Below are 22,411 nucleotides of genomic sequence, written 5' to 3'. Positions count from 1 at the left end.
CCGGCTAAATTCCTTCTTGTTTATTGAAACGCACCCATCCGGTGGAATATTAGTAAGTTTAAGTTCATCCACGGGAAACCACTGATTTTAGAGAGGAATAAACGCTGTAATAGCTAATCTGCTTTTCCACTGTACTCTGTTAATGCAGCAGTGCTATATTCCATGCAACACTAGTAGAGAGCAGGTGGATTTCGAAGTCTATGCACTATATAAAGTTTAATTTCAGTGTAACACAGTTCCAGTTATTTTCTCCCAGTGGGGTATAAGCGCATGATCTGGCATTAAGAAATCAAACGACGGGAAACAGAGATCAATCATTCGCGTTGCACCAAAGGCTCCTGCGTCACTTTTGACGTCAGCTGGGTGACCCCCGGCTTTTACCTACCATCTTTGTGCTGAAATTTTCCATTTCATGATTTGTGTCCTAGGCAAGAGATCCGTGATCGTTCATCCCAAAGGTAAGATAAGAACCTGGCAGGAATGTACACCCCCATTCACGACACCACAGGTTTCCGTGTATCTGAAAGGTCCTCGGGGGAGAGGGGCTCGGGGACAAAAGACTCCCCGCTTTCTTCTGCAGCGCTGCTATAAATCCCAGCGGGCATCCCAGCAGCAGTGGGGGTAGTCTGAGGAGTCACGGTGTGCCCAAACCCTTGATAGTGCCCCATGGGTGAAGGTGGCATGGAAGAAGCTTCAGATATCGGATCTTGAGTGGAAGACGATAATAAACTCGTGTGTTCATTTTGCTCGTGGTCCTCCGCAAAGAACATCTTCCTGGGCCGGCCCAATACCGTCCTTCCTTTATTAAAAACATGAAACATTAAGCCCTTAGTAGAGTGCTCTGCACACAGTAAGCGCTCAATAAATACGATTGATGATGAAAGTGGAATAAATTAAGGCATCTTTTTGTTTTGTCGCAGGGGCACTAAGGTAATCAATGACACAAAAGGAACTTTTCATCCGCAGTAACTTCAAAGCGCACAAGTGCACGGGTCAAACTTACCAACATTCCTTACTTGTTCAGATATATCTGCCCTAATATCCGAAATGTCCCACATGGCAAGAAAGGAATCAAAGCAGGATCCCTCCTCTGCTTCTTGTACGTAAGGTTTGTAAGAAAAACTGTAGTGATGAGCAATTGCTGCCAAGAACATCTCAATACAGATGATAAAATCCTGCAATACAAGAGTGCGGATATTGATCACATATTGACTAGACCTGGCTGCATGTGCAGGAAAAGTGGATCTGTAATTTGAATTCCATCGCCCTGATTTCATTACCACCTCTCTTTCAAGGAATTTTCTACGAGGTTTAAATACACAAAGCTGGAAAATTAACCTTAAAAATGCCTTGCACTGTCTCCTCCCCTCCCCAACACCTCTATGCAACAGTAGGGAAAGCCCATCCCTCGAAAACCTTTCCTTTGGCTGACACTGGACATCCTTTCCAGGAAGACGGAGGCGATCAGAACTTTCTGGCAAATATTAATTTTGGGTTACATCAGTAAACTAATGGCCTCCGGCCCCTCTGGCCCAAGGGGGCTCTAGCCTTGGACCCTTTCTGGCCATCAAGAAAGGTCCTGGGAAGGCAAATTGACTTTTGGTCTCTCCCCAGGGGTTTGGGTATGGAGAGGGAAGGAAGGTCTCGACTCGGAGTTCTCGGCAGCAATACTATCCAGAGGAGGGTTCGTTGCGGCATCCTAAAGTGTCTAAACTCTCGGATTAAGGTTTCAAAATTGCCATTTGAAAGGTTTCTGTGAATCTGGACTTCGATTTACTCAATGCTGAAAGCTCATTCTCTGACACGCTTCTTCATCAAACCTCAACTAAGTGAACTTAGCACTATTTTAAAAGGAGAGTATATTCCTTGTCCCAGAACCATATGGGCAGAGGTATAGCTAGCTACAGCATAGTTATCTGTTCCTTATACAACTGCAGATCCCTAAATTCTCTCCAAATCTAGAAGAATCAATCCCAAGGAGTGTTGCTCTGAGGCAATTCACTTCTCTCTAGTGTTTTTCAGAAATGAATCAATTTAAAGCATGCAAGAGAATTAGCCACACCCTCAGTTCTCACATTATGCATTTTCACGATATATTTTTGGATTGCAACTTACTAGGACATTAGGGAGCATTTTTCCTATAAAGCAGATGTGCATTGGTGTGGCATGGGCAAGATGTGCACACTACAATTACAACATGAGTTTTTCCTTACTTGGGGTCATCAAGAAGGTAACCCCCACATTACAGAAGAATGGAGTGTGTCAAGCTTCCAGCAATATGGAGTCCGTTCTCTAAAGGCCAAAATGTACCGTCTGTCCCAAGATCTCTCCACAATCAGTCTACGACTGTAAAAACCAGTTCAGTTTACCTGTAGGCCTGTGGCTACTGCTTCCACAGTCTGCCAATCCCACGTCCTTTTTTCAGAAATAATGCCAACTTTAACCAGTAAGGCGATAAGTACTGCTTGCCTACAAAAACAACATGTTAGGAAAAGGTAACAAAAGTCCAACAGGAATATCCTTGGAACCGCAGCGGATATAGCTCGGCAATGTCACTTCTAGTGCTTGGAATCCATCTTGAAGCAAACACCACCCAGGATCCCTGTCGTCATTCTGGGCCATTTCTGAGTAGCTTCTGAAGCCAGAACTTTCTACATTACTTCAGGTCTTTGTCTGTCCAACTGCACTTTAAAGTAAATTACTTTCTGTAAAATTTTAAATTTTACAAAGCGTAATAGGTTGAAGTCCCCTCTTAGTTTGAATTCAATCTACGTGAACTATTGGTGCTTCCACCACTGAGCTGAGAGGCTTTCAATTTTTTATTTTTTTTAATGCCCTTGGGTTCACGAAAGAATCCTCCTCGATAGGTATGGGGTGGAAGGGCTCACCTTTTAGACTGTGAGCCCACTGTTGGGTAGGGACTGTCTCTATATGTTGCCAATTTGTACTTCCCAAGCGCTTAGTACAGTGCTCTGCACATAGTAAGCGCTCAATAAATACGACTGACGATGGAAGGGGTGATACGGCTTCCTGTCCCTGCAGCCCTCACGTACCCCACGGAGCCAGCTGTTTCCTGTCCAGGTGCCCACGCCAGCCCCGGATTTGCTGAAAATACGGAGCGGTCCAGCTTGGACTCGCTAGTACCTCACCGACATAGCAGACCATTTAATCAAATAATTGTCACCATCATTATGCTGTTAAGCACATACTATTTCATCATCATCATCATCATCAATCGTATTTATTGAGCGCTTACTATGTGCAGAGCACCGTACTAAGCGCTTGGGAAGTACAAATTGGCAACATATAGAGACAGTCCCTACCCAACAGTGGGCTCACAGTCTAAAAGGGGGAGACAGAGAACAAAACCAAACATACTAACAAAATCAAATAAATAGAATAGATATGTACAAGTAAAATAGAGTAATAAATATGTACAAACATATATACAGGTGCTGTGGGGAAGGGAAGGAGGTAAGAAGGGGGGGATGGAGAGGGGGAGAGGAAGGAAGGGGCTCAGTCTGGGAAGGCCTCCTGGAGGAGGTGAGCTCTCAGTAGGGCCTTGAAGGGAGGAAGAGAGCTAGCTTGGCGGATGGGCAGAGGGAGGGCATTCCAGGCCCGGGGGATGACGTGGGCCGGGGGTCGATGGCGGGACAGGCGAGAACGAGGTACGGTGAGGAGATATTTGTCAAGCACTGTTCTAAACGCCGGGTTCAATCAGATTGGACCCAGTCCCACTGGGCTCACAACCTAAGTTGGAGGGAGAACAGCCTGCCAAGTGACTCCATAACCCTATTTCACCAGGGACTGTTCCAGGAAATACATTTTCAGGAGCTTTATTTCCCAGATAAGACTAATTTGTGTTATCGTTACTGGTAACCCTCACTAAAGTGCGTCAGATTGCAGCACAGGGCTAATAATTTCTAAAAAGTATTTTCTCCCTCCGCTTGTTTTCCCGATATTCCCTTAATGGGCCCGCTACTGACCAGATCACCACGAACGACAAATATTTGTGGACACAGCAGGGGCGGGCAGTTTATACAACCAGAAAGCGAGTGGAGGGCCAACTGCAGAAGTAGTTTCTTAGCTTTCGAAGCTCAGTATTTCAACTTTAGATGGAAGCTGCTTGTGACAGGGTTTTGCAAGAAAAGTACAACTTACCAAAAGGAAACAAAGACGACCATCTTGACACAAAGAAACTTGCCAACAGGTTGGATCGGGTTCAGTTCTTCCCTCAGAACTTTATAGAACAACACTAAGCAATACATGGCAAACTAGGGAAAAAAAGAACATTTTAAACCTGCGCAAACCATCACACGCGTTTTCCTAAACTTTATCATCGACTCAATAAGTTTAATACCCCACATGACGAATTTGGGTTAATAGGGAACATCTTCAGCTGTACACTTGAGCTACGATATTGTGGAACGGCACTAGCCAATACAGATATTTTGGCAAAACTTTTCCAGGGTTGCCTCGACCACTTCAATACTCTAATTCTGATTTACAACAATATTCGATTGTACATTCTTCACAGAAGTGAGCCACATCTTAAGGTTTTCATGAGCACTAAGTTTTAATATTTCAACTTGAAGGACAGTATCCTAGACAGCCCACAAAATATAAGGGAAGACCACCTATGATCTCTCATTGAGTGAGAAAACTCCAGTTTGGGGATCAGAATCTATGGCTCACAAGCCGAATATGGCTCTTCTTGGACTCAGACCTGCTGAATTGGCACTGGGAAGGGTAGTATCTATTCTATTTATTTTATTTATTTTATTTTGTTAATATGTTTGGTTTTGTTCTCTGTCTACCCCTTCTAGACTGTGAGCCCACTGTTGGGTAAGGACTGTCTCTATATGTTGCCAACTTGTACTTCCCAAGCGCTTAGTACAGTGCTCTGCACACAGTAAGCGCTCAATAAATATGATTGATTGATTGATTGATTGATAGTACCATCAAAAGGAGGATAACCGAGATTCCCCAACCAGTAAACACTTTAAAAGTCAATCTCTTGAGCTTAAAAGCTATAGTAGAACCTTTATTTCCAATCAGAAGTCTTCATCAACAAGAAAAAATTTAGGATCTTGGATCAGAACACATTTTTAAAGCTAGCATTACCATTCCACAAAAAAAATAATTATTTGACTTACCAGCTGTGACACATTGTTGAATATAACCAAGTAAGTCCAAGCATTTTTAAAGCTAAAGTTTCCTTCGTCGTATACACCAACCAGCTCACAGATACTAGAGGGTTAAAAAAAAAGTTGCGGCAAATCAGCACAAAATGCACCTTAACATAGAAATGGCTTCGCAACTAACCTACTTCCCGTTAAATTCAGTTTAAGCAAATACTGAACCGTTTATGAGGCTCTGCACAGATTCTGAATTTGGCCTTTCATAACTGACTCAAACTGTAAGCATCAAAATTAAAAACGCTTATTACGGAGAAAATATTATTTATACAAACACAGCCTGTAAAATAAAAATATACACACATCGATAATGGTAAATGATTTGTATTTTAGCAGGTTACTTGAAGAGGGAAAGTTTTGTCTGTGATTTATGAAAAAAGCGCTAGACATGACAACCTAAATGTCAAAAAAGCCCTAATGTTGTAGAAACCAATTCGTTAAAAAATGTGGAAGTCTAGTTAATGTAAATTAATAAGAGGAATTCCAAGCTCATGCATTCTGTTATATATGTTATATATGCTTTTATGACTTCCAAACCCAGGGCACAATAAAAATGCAAAAGGCCGTCAAGGAGGGAAAAGTTGAGACCAAAGGAGTCCTGGAATCTGGAGGACGGAGCCATGCCAAGGAAGGGATTGGCACCAATTTGGTGAGCATGGAAGCAGGCAAGATCCCACAGTGTGTTGGTTACGTCTTCTATTCGACTGACCGTGATGGGGGAACACTACCTAGCGTGAAACGAATCTTTTAGTATTTAATAATACTAAAAAATAATTTATTATTTTTAATAATAAAATAAAAATTTTTAATGGCTTTAATAATAAAATAAAAATTTAGACAATGGGACTGAGATTATGCTCTTGCCAGACCCGAGAAACAGAAACGTGGCAATGCCTTAAAGCGTTCCAACCGAAATAAAATGAATATAAGGAACCCAAGTTAGCATACTTACAGAGCAATAATAGTGGTGAACGGCCTGACAACCGTGTACTGCAGAACACCTAGTTTGCACCTAAACAGTAATACTCTGCAAAAGATGCAAAGATGTTGGCTTTTAATTACTGATAATTCATCTGCACACATTTCTCGAGTTTCCTAATTATTATTAAAAGTGAATCTCCGAATACTCGATGGGGTCATGTTTTTGCCAGTTATTATCATTCTTTAAATTGCATTAAAACCATCAAATCTGTATAAACGTACGAAGAAAAAAAAAAAAGACACTGTGCCAAACCTGGTCTCCATGTTGGAGTATTCCAGTTGGCTTAACAACTGCTTACTACATTTTAGAGAAGCAGCGTGGCTCAGTGGAAAAAGCCCGGGCTTTGGAGTCGGAGGTCATGGGTTCAAAACCCGGCTCTGCCACATGTCCGCTGTGTGACCTTGGGCAAGTCACTTAACTTCTCTGAGCCTCAGTTACCTCATCTGTAAAACGGGGATTAAGACTGTGAGCCCTACGTGGGACAACTTGGTCATCTTGTATCCCCCCAGCGCTTAGAACAGTGCTTTGCACATAGTAAGCGCTTAACAAATGCCATCATTATTATTTAAGAGTGATTGTTTGGGGGGAGGTTGAGGGGTAACACTAGTGAACGAAGACAAGATGGGAGAGGGAAACCAAAGGGAGCGGGGAGAAAGCCTAAGTGGGAAATTGTTAACTCCTAACGGTGCCCGGCAGGTAAGAGGGAAGGACCCCACCAGATCCAGGGAGACCAACTGGAGCTCTTTCACTCAGGAAGATCAGAGGGAAATGTGCCAAGTAGCAGCCCAAAGTACCACGACAAACGCAGGCACAGTAAAAAGATAATAATAATAATAATAATGGCATTTGTTAAGCGCTTACTATATGCAGAGCACTGTTCTAAGCGCTGGGGAGGGAGACAAGGTGATCAAGTTGCTGATCACCCAGTCTTAATCCCCATTTTACGGACGAGGGAACTGAGGCTCCGAGAAGTTAAGTGATTTGCCCAAGGTCACACGGCGGACACGTGGCGGAGTCGGAACTCGAAGAGATGACTACATCTCTCCGCAAATGATAAGAGCCAGCTGAACCTTTAGCTTTCAGCCCTAAAAAATTCCAATACATGCCAAGGTTTTTTGCTGGCTTCTTTCAGGGTGAGCTACTGGAATAATTAGGCACACATTTCGGGGACAAATTCTGCAGTGAGTTCATATCACAAGAGCACAGGTCCCGTGCAGGCCGGGCATAGTTTTAGAAAGATAATTTTCCATCCATTTTTTTTTTGGTATGAATCTTCCCAAGCTAAAATCTGTCAGGCACCAAACTAAAAATTATCAAGGGAATGCAGAGCAGATTACCATTTCTGGAGACACGTTACCACTTGCCTCCCATTCCAAAGGAAATCTGGCATCAGCTCGTCTACCTAACGGACAATATTTTGGGATTTTTTCCACTCTCCAACTTTATCATCCTGCTCGGATAATGGCTGGGGGGCGGTTAGGGAGGAGGGACGGGGGAAAGAGTATGGGGCACTGGGACTGCCAGTAATCCCTGGAAGTGACTGACGACTGTGCAGGGTCACGAGATCCCGAATTTTTAACAAATTGTGAACGGCAGAACCGGAAGAGTAAGGAAAATGTATGGGTGCCAATCCAGAAGCAAGACAAATACACTTAATCAATGGTCTTTACTGAGTGTTTACTGTGTGCAGAGCACTGTACTATGAGCTTTTACACTAATAATAATGTTAATAATAATAATTGTGGTATGTGTTTGTGCTGGCCGTTGTTCTAAACGCTGCGGTGGCTGCAAGCAAATCAGGTTGTCCACGCACTCACCATGCTCACACTCTTGATTCCCATTTTACAGATGAGGTAACAGGCACAGAGAAATTAAATCAGACTCTAATGGCTCAGAGTCACTCCTGAAGGATGCCAGTAGAAATATTTCTGCGGTCTGTCCAAGTGGAGGGAGCCTGAACTCAGTGCTAAGACACTACAGAAGGATTTCAGACAGACATTGTCGGCAGTGCTTCCTCCCTTTAGACGGAGATCCTGGCAGGTGGGTATGTAGCCTGGTGAAACTCTAGTTACAAAAATATTTAGTGTTGTTTGTTGAATGCTGACAGAAAGGTATAAAACCCACTTTACATTAGCTGGCTAATGTGTAGCACATCATTACAAATAATAATAATACTTCCCAAGTGCTTAGTACAGTGCTCTGAACAGTAAGCGCTCAATAAATACGACTGAATGAATGAAGACTAATAATGGCATTTGCTAAGTGCTTACTACTTACTATGTGCCAAGCACTGTTCCAAGCGGTGGGGTAATCAGGTTGTCCCACGTGGGGCTCACAGTCTTCAACCCCATTTTACAGATGAGGTAACTGAGGCACAGAGAAGTGAAGTGACTTGCCCAAAGCCACACAGATGGCAAGTGGCGGAGCTGGGATTCGAACCCATGACCTCTGATTCCCAAGCCCGTGCTCAATCCGCTACACTACTCTGCTTTTCACTAGAACAAGTGGCCATACTGGTAAAATACAATTCTCACTGTAATCGATCTCCACATGACTCTAGGAGAATAATCTCTCTCTTTTACATACAAAAACTTAAGTGTCTACAGTTCTAACAATGCTTGAAACCACCAGCTTCTCAAGGCCAAGAAGTTTCAATATTGTCTTAATATTGAATATTAATATTCATATATTATAATATTCAATATTTTTGTCTTGCTGTAATGATGTTTCCAATTCAGAGTCTACATGTTGTCTCAAGGTTTCCCCTATATTACTACCGTTGATACTGAAAAGAGGATAACAATGCACCATTATGGAGACTATAATCAAGTACATCTGGGATGGGGCCCCAAAGTTTTAAGCACAATAGGGAGAGTTTAACTCTTGCAAGGCTGTCTCTAGGTTTTAATGATCACATAGTAGAAACGGCATGTAGAAATAGCTCACACATCTCTAAAAGATTCTTAAGTAAGGCTTCAACTATCGATTTCACTGAAACGGAAAAACAGAAATTTGAAAAGGTCTTTTACGGCACCGTAGCCAATCGATATCTGTTATCTCCCCTACTGGATTGCGAGCCTCACAAAAGGAAGGCTTCACATTTTACTTCCTTTGTAATAATAATAATGATAATAATATAATTTAAGTGCTTACTATGTGCCAAACGCTGCACTAAGTACTGGGATGGATACAAGCACATCACGCTGGACACAGTACCTGTCCCATGTTGGGGCTCACAGCCTCAATCTCCATTCTATGAGGCAACTGTGGCACAGAAAAGTGAAACAACTTGTCCAAAGTCATACAGCAGACACGTGGTCATGATTAGAACCCATGACCTTCTGACTATTTCTCAACCACTGATTTCCCCGCACAAAACAGACTTATCCACATGGAACAGGAACTGTATCCGATCTGATTACCTTGTACCTAACTCTAGTGATTAGTACAGTGCTTGGCATACTGTAAATGCTTAATACAACAATTATTATTATTCTTATGAACACTACTGACTGGTATCTGTATAACTGATGCTTCAGGAAATTTAGCTTTTTAACTTCCTGCCTCCACCCTCCTATCTGTAAAATGTGAATATTATTTGAGCCCTCGGTATCATTCACTATAAGGATTAAGACGACTATGCAAACACATTAGCTGGAATAAAAGGATATAAATACAAAGATCACCTGTCAATTTTTGTGGTGACTAGCAAAACAATTTTTACATGACATGCAATTTAATTTTAACTGGTTAGATCACTTTTTAGATTGGTTTTGTAACGCTCTGCCTTTTATGCAAGCACTTGGCATTAAACAGTAAGAATGAACATACTTACTCTCCCATAGCCCATGATGGACAACAGCAAAATGGAGGTAAATGTCGCTGCTGATCTTTGGCCTCGATGATTAATACCAGATTTGGATACCGGTTTGTTAAATAATTGGAAAGGAATACCATAAAATTGTATATGACGTAGGCTTCATAGCACTCTCTGCAAGTATCCACATATATTGCAATGCTGGGATATTTCAGAGCTACCCACTACAATGAAAGATAAATATCAAAGTTACTGCAGCCAACAAGCCTGCTCAGTTGTGTCTTGCCCAGTCACATACTGACCACATTATTATACAAATTGTCTTAAAATACCCAAAGATGAACTGAACATTGCTGCGTAAAAATTCACAAAGGTGAAGCACAGAAATCAGAACAATAGATAAACTGACCGGTTGTAATGAACGGATGGGGACAAAGAGAGAAAAATACGGCATTTTGTTTTTATTAGTACGCTTCTTGGCATTAAAAAAAAATACTATTTCAGTCCTCACTGTGCTATGAAATTTAGGGAACAGAAAGAAGCATGACAAAAATGAATATATATATGCCCGAGATTTGAGTCAGCTCTGTTTTTTCCGCCCATCCTTTAAACTTTTTAAAAACATCCCAGCTACCGCAAGTGAATTCATCCACAGTTAAATTTCAATTTCCCCTCATTTACACCCAACACAGATTAACCAACAGGCTGATGCTGTTTTCCCTGGGTTTGATCCATGGAATTCAACTTTATAGGCCTGCATGCCTTGAAAGTAGAATTTTTGCCTGGGCCTCAAATCAGTGGAGGAATTTTAAAATTCCGTCGTCTTTAAAACCCTACTGTACCCCAGTATATTCAATGGGTTTAGAAGGGCTTAAAACATCAATTTTCAGTCCTGTATATGTTGTTCAAATGATTGCTTTCATTGATAGTCTAATCAATATTGTAATTTCAATTGTATTTTATTTTCCACCTGTTATCTTCCATTATATCTTGAGTAATATTTAAGATTAAATACATCCATGGTAGTACATCAAACATTCTCTCAGACCCTAAAAAGAGGTCATGAAACTTTCCCAATATTAAATTTCTGGTTAATTTGTTATTTGGTCTATCTTGGACTATCTTGACTTCGCAGTACTGAGGGATTGGGGGAGAAAGGGAGTTAGAGCAGAATGGTCAGAATGTGAAACTTTTTTTAAATGGAAGAACAAAGGCTCAAAGAATCCAGCTAATAGAGAATATCATTCCAGTTAACTATATAAAGCTGCAGGCATAAGCTTTCTGACCTGAATTAGTAATAATTCTTTTTCTATTATAAAGGAAAATAATTAGTTGCATCTTGGAAAAATTTTACCATACCACTTATCTTGTTTACTGCAATCAAAGGACATCTCAATAAAGTCATGAATTTTAACTAGCATTTTGGGGTTAATTTCACTACAGTTACAATTTGGTCCGTGGTTAATTTTCATGAAAACCATGCCATATCTATAATCAATATCAATGCAATGCAAAACACTGGGATACTAACACATGGACTAACCTTGGCTCAGTGCTAAATCCATTCATTCAATCGTTAAATCGTATTTATTGAGCGCTTACTGTGTGCAGAGCACTGTACTAAGCGCTTGGGAAAAATCAACCAGAGTATATTATGTATTGAGATTTAGATCACCCTGGAGCAACCTAAGCAGTTAGGATTAATACACAAATTATTAGACAAACAAATATAAGAAGGAGATTTACTTACGCTATCTAAACTGTATATCGGCACCATCCACAGTATCCTATTGGGAAAGCGGAGTATCCGTTAGAACATTGCTTCCCACGCTTGGGAAAAACCATCAGGAAATTACTGGATATAACCAAAGGGGCATTACCTTATTATTGGTTTTTGTAGCTCAGGTTGTGTATAATGCACTAAGTGTTGTAATATCCCCCAGAGAGATATTGGTACTGTCATCAGCAAAAAGATCCCGGCAATAAACCATGCCTTGGTGTGCACTCCAACCTTAAAATGTAAAGGAGCAACTTAGTGCAAATACTATTCCAATACCAATCAGACCACCAAATTCAAAACATTAGTCAATCAAAAGTATTTATTGAGCACTTACTGTGAGCAGGGTACTGTTATAAGCGCTTGGGAGAGTACAATACAATATCGAGTTGGTAGACACAGTACAGTCCTCAGCACAAGATAAACACTCAAAAAATACTAGCGATGGGTAGTCATGATCTCTGCCTTCAAGGAGCTTAATCAATCAATCAATCAATTGTATTTATTGAGCGCTTACTGTGTGCAGAGCACTGTACTAAGCGCTTGGGAAGTACAAGGTGGCAACATAGAGAGACAGTCCCTACCCAACAGTGGGCTCACAGTCTAGAAGGGGGAGACAGAGAACAAAACCAAACATATTAATAAAATAAATAGAATAGGTATGTACAAGTAAAATAAATAAATACAGTCTAAAGGGGGATACAGACATTGAAATAAATTATAGATAGTGGAAATGGATAGGAGACTGTGAGCCCGTTGCTGGGTAGGGACTGTCTCTATATGTTGCCTACTTGTACTTCCTAAGCGCTGAGTACAGTGCTCTGCACACAGTAAGCGCTCAATAAATACGATTGAATGAATGATGATGATGGTATTTATTAAGCGCTTACTATGTGCAAAGCACTGTTCTACGTGAATGAATGTAAATAAGTGCTGTGGGGCAAATAGTATGTGCCCAAAGGTACAAATCCAAGTATCTGTAGGGGAATAAGGATTTAGCTGGGGAAGGCTCTTGGAAGAGATGGGATTTTAATAGGGCCTTGAAGGTGGGGAGGGAGAGGGGTGGTCTGTCACATATGAAGGAGGAGAGAGTTCCTGGTCAGAGGGAGGACATGGGCAAGGAGTTCACAGCGAAGAAGATGAGAGACATGTTTTAAGCACGAGGTGGCTGAGTATAGAGATCCTATAGGGAGGAGGAAATGAGAGGCCGCAGAGGAGAGAGGTCCGGGATGGAGAGGTAGATCAATAAATCAGTCAATCGTATTTATTGAGCGCTTACTGTGTGCAGAGGGAGACAGAGAACAAAACCAAACATACTAACAAAATAAAATAAATAGAATAGATATGTACAAGTAAAATAAATAAACAGAGTAATAAATATGTACAAACATATATACAGGGGCTGTGGGGAAGGGAAGGAGGTAAGATGGGGGGGTAGATTCAGGAATCATCCACACAGAGATGGTATTTGAAGCTGTGGGGAGCGAATGAGTTCTTTTATGGAGTGGGTGTAGATGGAGAATCGAAGGAGACCTTGAACTGAGCCTTGAGGGACCCCCCCCCCCCCCCAAGTTAGAGGGTGGGAGGGGGGATGAAGAGCCTATGAAAGAGACTGTGAAAGCGCAGCCAGAGAGAGAGGAGGACAAGAAGAGGGTCTCAGCGAAGCCAAGGTTAGAGAGTTTCCAGAAGCAAAGGGAGTCCCTAGTTTCATTTCATTTCATCGTATTTATGGAGCGCTTACTGTGTGCAGAGCACTGGACTAAGCGCTTGGGATGTCCAAGTTGGCAGCATCTAGAGACGGTCCCTACCCAACAGTGGGCTCACAGTCGAGAAGGGGGAGACAGACAACAGAACCAAACATATTAACAAAATAAAATCAATAGAATAAATATGTACAAATAAAATAGAGTAATAAATACATATAAACATAGATACATATACACAGGTATTCATTCAATCATATTTATTGAGCGCTTCCTGTGTGCAGAGCACTGTACTGAGCGCTTGGGAAGTCCAAGTTGGCAGCATCTAGAGACGGTCCCTACCCAACAGCGGGCTCACAGTCTAGAAGGGGGAGACAGAGAAGACAAAACATATTAACAAAATAAAATAAATAGAATAAATATGCACAAATAAAATAGAGTCATAAATATGTACAAACATATATACAAATATATACAGGTATTCATTCAATCGTATTTATTGAGCGCATACTGTGTGCAGAGCACTGGACTAAGCGCTTGGGAAGTCCAAGTTGGCAACATAGAGAGACGGTCCCTACCCAACAGCGGGCTCACAGTCTAGAAGGGGGAGACAGACAACAAAACGAAACATATTAACAAAATAAAATAAATAGAATAAATACGTACAAATAAAATAGAGTAATAAATACGTACAAACATATATACATATATACAGGTATTCATTCAATCATATTTATTGAGCGCTTACTGTGTGCAGAGCACTGGAAGTAAGCATGGAGGATTAGGACATATTTGTTGTAATATTGTAAATATTTGTACATATTTATTACTCTGTTTTGCTTGTACATATCTATTCTATTTATTTTATTTTGTTAGTATGTTTGGTTTTGTTGTCTGTCTCCCCCTTTAGACTGTGAGCCCACTGCTGGGTGGGGACTGTCTCTATATGTTGCCCATTTGTACTTCCCAAGCGCCTCGTACAGTGCTCTGCACACAGTAAGCGCTCAATAAATACGATTGATGATGATGATTAGGATGGAATAGAAACGGTTGGATTTCATAAGGAGGAGATCAGCGGTGACCTTAGAGAGGGCCATTCCCATGGAGTTCAGGGGGAGGAAGCCAAGTTCAAGTGGGTCGGAGTGAAAATTGAAGGAGAGCAAGGAGAGGAACTGGAGAAGGGAAAGGGCTGATACCTGGAGGGAGGCGTGGAATCAAGGGAGGAGGATTGTTTTTTGTTTTTTTGTTTTTAAGGAGAGGGAATACGTCGGTATGTTTGAAGGCAGTGGGGAAGGAGGCAGTGAGGGAGGAAAGGCGGCAAGGGGCAAGTGTTTGTCTTTCACGGCATGTTTTAACTTTAAACTCTTAGCGGTGAAAGAAATTTCAAGTGGAGCAGTATGGTCCAAAATATTTTATAGCACCACTAATGACTTTGCCATTTTTTAATGGTATTTATTAAGCGCTTCCTATGTGTCAGGCACGGTACTAAGCACTGGGGTCAATACAAGCTAAACAGGTTTGACTCAGTCCAGGTCCCACGTAGGGCTCTCAGACAATCTTCATTTTACAGGTAACTGAGGCACCGAGAATAGTAAGAGCAATAACAATAATAATTGCAGCCTCTGTTAAGTGCTTACTATGTGACAGACACTTTACTGAGCACTGGGGTAGAGATAAGATAACCAGGTAGGACACAGTCTCTGTCTCATAGGGGGGAGATGGGGTCAAAGTCTTAATCCCCATTTTACAGAGGAGGAAACTGAGGCACAAATACTGAAATGACTTGCTGAAGGTGACAAAGCAGACAAGTGGTAGGGCTCGGATTAGAACTCAGGCCCTTTTGACACCCAGGCCCAGGCCATGCTGCTTCACCATTATTTTGCACCATTACCCAGACATAATAATAATAATAATAATAATAATAACAATAATAATAATAATAATAATGGCATTTATTAAGTGCTTATTATGTGCAAAGCACTGTACTAAGCGCTGGGGAGGTTACAAGGTGATCCGGTTGTCCCATGGGGGGGGCTCACAGTCTTAATCCCCATTTTACCGATGCGGTAACTGAGGCCCAGAGAAGTGAAGTGACTTGCCCAAAGCTTAATAAATGCCATTATGATGATGACCATTATTATTATTATTATAAGACTGTGGGACAACCTGATCACTTTGTAACCTCCCCAGCGCTCTGCACATAGTAAGTGCTTAATAGATGCCATTATGATAATGATGATGATCATTACGATGACCATTATTATTATAAGACTGTGGGACAACCTGATCACTTTGCAACCTCCCCAGCACTTAGAGCAGTGCTTTGCACCTAGTAAGCGCTTAATAAATGCCATTATGATGACGATGATCACTATGATGACCATTATTATTATCATTATAAGACTGTGGGACAACCTGATCACCTTGTAACCTCCCCAGCACTTAGAGCAGTGCTTTGCACATGGCAAGCGCTTAATAAATGCCATCATTATTATGATGATGATGATGATGACCATCATTATTATTATTATTATTATAAGACTGTGGGACAACCTGCTCACTTTGTAACCTCCCCAGTGCTTAGAGCAGTGCTTTGCACATAGCAAGCGCTTAACAAATGCCATCATTATGATGATGATGATGACCATTATTATTATTATTATAAGACTGTGGGACAACCTGATCACTTTGTAACCTCCCCAGCGCTTAGAACAGTGCTTTGCACATAGCAAGCGGTTAATAAATGCATGATGATGACCATTATTATTATTACAAGACTGTGGGACAACCTGATCACTTTGTAACCTCCCCAGCGCTTTGCACATAGTAAGCGCTTAATAAATGCCATTATGATGATGATGATGATTATGATGACCATTATTATTATCATTTTAAGACTGTGGGACAACTTGACCACCTTGTAACCTCCCAAGCGCTTACAGCAGTGCTTTACACCTAGTAAGCGCTTAATAAATGCCATTATTATGATGATCATTATGATGACCATCATTACTATTATTATAAGACTGCAGGACAACCTGATCACTTTGTAACCTCCCCAGCGCTTTGCACATAGCAAGCGCTTAATACATGCCACCACTATGATGATGATGATGATGACCATTATTATCATCATAAGACTGTGGGACACCCTGATCACCTTGCAACCTCCCCAGCGCTTAGAGCAGTGCTTTGCACCTAGTGAGCGCTTAATAAATGCCCTTATGATGATGACGATCACTATGATGACCATTATTATTATCATCATAAGACTGTGGGACACCCTGATCACCTTGCAACCTCCCCAGTGCTTAGAGCAGTGCTTTGCACCTAGTGAGCGCTTAATAAATGCCCTTATGATGATGATGATGATCACTATGATGACCATTATTATTATCATCATAAGACTGTGGGACAACTCGATCACCTTGCAACCTCCCCAGCGCTTAGAGCAGTGCTTTGCACCTAATAAGCGCTTAATAAATGCCCTTATGATGATGATGATCACTATGATGACCATTATTATTATCATCATAAGACTGTGGGACAACCCGATCACCTTGCAACCTCCCCGCCGCTTAGAGCAGTGCTTTGCACCTAATAAGCGCTCAATAAATGCCCCTATGATGATGACGATGATCACTATGATGACCATTATTATTATCATCATAAGACTGTGGGACAACCCGATCACCTTGCAACCTCCCCGGCGCTTAGAGCAGTGCTTTGCACCTAATAAGCGCTTAATAAATGCCCTTATGATGATGATGATGATCACTATGATGACCATTATTATTATCATCATAAGACTGTGGGACAACTCGATCACCTTGCAACCTCCCCAGCGCTTAGAGCAGTGCTTTGCACCTAATAAGCGCTTAATAAATGCCCTTACGATGATGATGATCACTATGATGACCATTACTATTATCATGATAAGACTGTGGGACACCCTGATCACCTTGCAACCTCCCCAGCGCTTAGAGCAGTGCTTTGCACCTAATAAGCGCTTAATAAATGCCCTTATGATGATGATGATGATCACTATGATGACCATTATTATTATCATCATAAGACTGTGGGACAATTCGATCACCTTGCAACCTCCCCAGCGCTTAGAGCAGTGCTTTGCACCTAATAAGCGCTTAATAAATGCCCTTATGATGATGATGATCACTATGATGACCATTATTATTATCATCATAAGACTGTGGGACAACCCGATCACCTTGCAACCTCCCCGCCACTTAGAGCAGTGCTTTGCACCTAATAAGCGCTCAATAAATGCCCCTATGATGATGACGATGATCACTATGATGACCATTATTATTATCATCATAAGACTGTGGGACAACCCGATCACCTTGCAACCTCCCCGGAGCTTAGAGCAGTGCTTTGCACCTAATAAGCGCTCAATAAATGCCCCTATGATGATGATGATGATGATCACTATGATGACCATTATTATTATCATCATAAGACTGTGGGACACTCTGATCACCTTGCAACCTCCCCAGCGCTTAGAGCAGTGCTTTGCACCTAATAAGCGCTCAATAAATGCCCCTATGATGATGACGATGATCACTATGATGACCATTATTATTATCATTATAAGACTGTGGGACACCCTGATCACCTTGCAACCTCCCCAGCGCTTAGAGCAGTGCTTTGCACCTAATAAGCGCTTAATAAATGCCCTTATGATGATGATGATCACTATGATGACCATTATTATTATCATCATAAGACTGTGGGACAACCCGATCACCTTGCAACCTCCCCGCCACTTAGAGCAGTGCTTTGCACCTAATAAGCGCTCAATAAATGCCCCTATGATGATGACGATGATCACTATGATGACCATTATTATTATCATCATAAGACTGTGGGACAACCCGATCACCTTGCAACCTCCCCGGAGCTTAGAGCAGTGCTTTGCACCTAATAAGCGCTCAATAAATGCCCCTATGATGATGATGATGATGATCACTATGATGACCATTATTATTATCATCATAAGACTGTGGGACACTCTGATCACCTTGCAACCTCCCCAGCGCTTAGAGCAGTGCTTTGCACCTAATAAGCGCTCAATAAATGCCCCTATGATGATGACGATGATCACTATGATGACCATTATTATTATCATTATAAGACTGTGGGACACCCTGATCACCTTGCAACCTCCCCAGCGCTTAGAGCAGTGCTTTGCACCTAATAAGCGCTTAATAAATGCCCTTATGATGATGATGATCACTATGATGACCATTATTATTATCATAAGACTGTCGGACAACCTCATCACCTTGCAACCTCCCCAGCGCTTAGAGCAGTGCTTTGCACCTAATAAGCGCTTAATAAATGCCCTTATGATGATGATGATCACTATGATGACCATTACTATTATCATGATAAGACTGTGGGACAACCTGATCACCTTGCAACCACCCCAGCGCTTAGAGCAGTGCTTTGCAACTAATAAGCGCTTAATAAATGCCCTTACGATGATGATGATCACTATGATGACCATTACTATTATCATGATAAGACTGTGGGACACCCTGATCACCTTGCAACCTCCCCAGCGCTTAGAGCAGTGCTTTGCACCTAATAAGCGCTTAATAAATGCCCCTATGATGATGATGATCACTATGATGACCATTACTATTATCATGATAAGACTGTGGGACACCCTGATCACCTTGCAACCTCCCCAGCGCTTAGAGCAGTGCTTTGCACCTAATAAGCACTTAATAAATGCCCCTATGATGATGATGATGATCACTATGATGACCATTACTATTATCATTATAAGACTGTGGGATAACCCGATCACCTTGCAACCTCCCCAGCACTTAGAGCAGTGCTTTGCACCTAATAAGCGCTTAATAAATGCCCTTATGATGATGATCATCATTATGATGACCATTACTATTATTATTATAAGACTGTAGGACACCCTGATCACCTTGCAACCTCCCCAGCGCTTAAAGCAGTGCTTTGCACCTAGTAAGCGCTTAATAAATGCCCTTATGATGACGATGATCACTATGATGACCATTATTATTATCATTATAAGACTGTGGGACACCCTGATCACCTTGCAACCTCCCCAGCGCTTAGAGCAGTGCTTTGCAACTAATAAGCGCTTAATAAATGCCCTTACGATGATGATGATCACTATGATGACCATTACTATTATCATGATAAGACTGTGGGACACCCTGATCACCTTGCAACCTCCCCAGCACTTAGAGCAGTGCTTTGCACCTAGTAAGCGCTTAATAAATGCCCTTATGATGACGATGATCACTATGATGACCATTATTATTATCATTATAAGACTGTGGGACACCCTGATCACCTTGCAACCTCCCCAGCGCTTAGAGCAGTGCTTTGCAACTAATAAGCGCTTAATAAATGCCCTTACGATGATGATGATCACTATGATGACCATTACCATTATCATGATAAGACTGTGGGACACCCTGATCACCTTGCAACCTCCCCAGCGCTTAGAGCAGTGCTTTGCACCTAATAAGCGCTTAATAAATGCCCCTATGATGATGATGATCACTATGATGACCATTACTATTATCATGATAAGACTGTGGGACACCCTGATCACCTTGCAACCTCCCCAGCGCTTAGAGCAGTGCTTTGCACCTAATAAGCGCTTAATAAATGCCCTTATGATGATGATGATCACTATGATGACCATTATTATCATCATAAGACTGTGGGCCAACCTCATCACCTTGCAACCTCCCCAGCGCGTGGAGAAGTGCTTTGCACCTAATGAGCGTTTAATAAATGCCCCTATGATGATGACGATGATCACTATGATGACCATTACTATTATCATCATAAGACTGTGGGACAACTCGACCACCTTGCAACCTCCCCAGCGCTTAGAGCAGTGCTTTGCACCTAATAAGCGCTTAATAAATGCCCTTATGATGATGATGATCACTATGATGACCATTACTATTATCATCATAAGACTGTGGGACACCCTGATCACCTTGCAACCTCCCCAGCGCTTAGAGCAGTGCTTTGCACCTAGTAAGCGCTTAATAAATGCCATCACTATGATGATGATGATGATCATTATTATTATCATAAGACTGTGGGACAACCTGATCACCTTGCAACCTCCCCGGCGCTTAGAGCAGTGCTTTGCACCTAATAAGCGCTTAATAAATGCCCTTATGATGATGATGATCATTATGATGACCATTACTATTATCATTAAAGGACTGTAGGACACCCTGATCACCTTGCAACCTCCCCAGCGCTTAGAGCAGTGCTTTGCACCTAATAAGCGCTTAATAAATGCCCTTATGATGATGATCACTATGATGACCATTATTATTATCATCATAAGACTGTGGGACACCCTGATCACCTTGCAACTTCCCCAGCGCTTAGAGCAGTGCTTTGCACATAGTAATCAATCAATCAATCAATCAATCGTATTTATTGAGCGCTTACTATGTGCAGAGCACTGTACTAAGCGCTTGGGAAGTACAAATTGGCATCACATAGAGACAGTCCCTACCCAACAGTGGAGTCACAGTCTAAAAGGGGGAGACAGAGAACAGAACCAAACATACCAACAAAATAATAACTGCCATTATGATGATGATGATGATGCGGGTGCCTTGTGTGTGTGTGTCGGGGGGGTGGGGGTGAGGGGGTCTCACCTCCAGCTTCTGCAGCTCCCATCCGCAGAGGGGCACGGCGACGAGGAGGACCAGCAGGTAGAGCAGCACCACCAGGGGACGGATCCAGCGCCTCCAATTGCTGCAGGTGCAGGGCATCCTGAGGGGAGACGGGGGGGACGGACCCCGGGACCTCCCTCAGACCCTTCCTCTTCTTCTTCTTCCTCCTCCTCCTCCCTTCATCCTCCCGGCCGGCCAGCACCAGCCGGGAAACTCCTGACTCCGGCCGGAGCGACAAAAAGCGCACGCCCCCACTTCCGCTTCCGCCCGCCTCCGCGCGCTGATTGGCCGCCGCCGCCGAGAGGCCCCGCCCCCTCCGCCCGCTTGGGCCGCCGCCGCCGCCCCTGATTCGCTCGCTCCGACGCCACTCAAGCCTCCCTGGCCCACCTGCTTTTTTTCATTCATTCATCCCTTCATTCGATCGTATCGATTGAGCGCTTAACTGGGGGCCCTCATTCGTTTATTCGATCGTATTGATTGAGCGCTTACTGGGGGCATTCATTCATTCATTCAATCGTATTGATTGAGCGATTACTGGGGGCCTTCATTCGTTCATTCAATCGTATTTATTGAGCGCTTACTGGGGGCATTCATTCATTCAATCATATTTATTGAGCGCTTACTGGGGGCCTTCATTCATTCCTTCAATCGTGATTATTGAGCACTTACTGGGGCATTCGTTCATTCATTCAATCGTATTTATTGAGTGCTTACTGGGGGCATTCGTTCATTCAATCCTATTTATTGAGCACTTACTGGGGGCCTTCATTCATTCATTCAATCGTATTTATTGAGCGCTTACTGGGGGGCATTCGTTCATTCAATCGTATTGATTGAGCGCTTACTGGGGGCCTTCATTCATTCATTCATTCAATCGTATTTATTGAGCGCTTACTGGGGGCATTCGTTCATTCAGTCGTATTTACTGAGCGCTTATTGGGGGCATTCGTTCATTCAGTCGTATTTATTGAGCCCTTACTGGGGGCATTCGTTCATTCATTCAATCGTATTTATTGAGCGCTTAGTACAGTGCTCTGCACATAGTAAGCGCTCAATAAATACGATTGATTGATTGATTGATTGAGCACTTACTGGGGGCATTCGTTCATTCAATCGTATTGATTGAGCGCTTACTGGGGCATTCATTCATTCAATCGTATTTATTGAGCGCTTACTGGGGGCCTTCATTCATTCAATCGTATTTATTGAG

At 42.2% G+C, this 22,411-nt stretch overlaps 1 protein-coding gene across 2 annotated transcripts; it reads right to left on the bottom strand.

The window, feature by feature from the left end:
• TMEM184C (transmembrane protein 184C) lies at positions 1-21,370 on the bottom strand. Of its 2 annotated transcripts, none has more exons than XM_038755229.1 (10): positions 21,184-21,370; positions 11,878-12,008; positions 11,748-11,784; positions 10,016-10,221; positions 6,151-6,225; positions 5,157-5,250; positions 4,162-4,274; positions 2,370-2,469; positions 1,004-1,175; positions 1-799 (listed from the first exon to the last, which is right to left on the bottom strand). In XM_038755229.1, the coding sequence occupies exons 1-10, from the start codon at positions 21,298-21,300 to the stop codon at positions 495-497; spliced, it is 1,350 nt and encodes a 449-aa protein (XP_038611157.1). In that variant the 5' UTR covers positions 21,301-21,370; the 3' UTR covers positions 1-494. The 2 variants fall into 2 exon arrangements, with proteins under 2 accessions (XP_038611157.1, XP_038611158.1); XM_038755230.1 differs by having other exon boundaries at positions 1,017-1,175.
• Positions 21,371-22,411: the final 1,041 nt, after the last annotated feature.

This window comes from Tachyglossus aculeatus, chromosome 12 (genome assembly GCF_015852505.1).
Source record: "Tachyglossus aculeatus isolate mTacAcu1 chromosome 12, mTacAcu1.pri, whole genome shotgun sequence".
Classification (NCBI taxonomy): domain Eukaryota; kingdom Metazoa; phylum Chordata; class Mammalia; order Monotremata; family Tachyglossidae; genus Tachyglossus; species Tachyglossus aculeatus.
The sequence above is the reverse complement of the archived record's forward strand: the minus strand, read 5'-3'. Positions and strand labels throughout refer to the sequence as shown.

Bases quoted from the DNA above. Each gene is read 5' to 3' on its own strand.
- TMEM184C (XM_038755229.1), bottom strand. From the start codon at position 21,300: ATGCCCTGCACCTGCAGCAATTGGAGGCGCTGGATCCGTCCCCTGGTG. The intron at 4,275-5,156 runs GTAAGTCAAATA...TTTTTTCCCTAG, and splicing joins TCAACAATGTGTCACAGCTG to TTTGCCATGTATTGCTTAGT. The intron at 1,176-2,369 runs GTAAACTGAACT...CTTGTATTGCAG, and splicing joins CAGTAGCCACAGGCCTACAG to GATTTTATCATCTGTATTGA.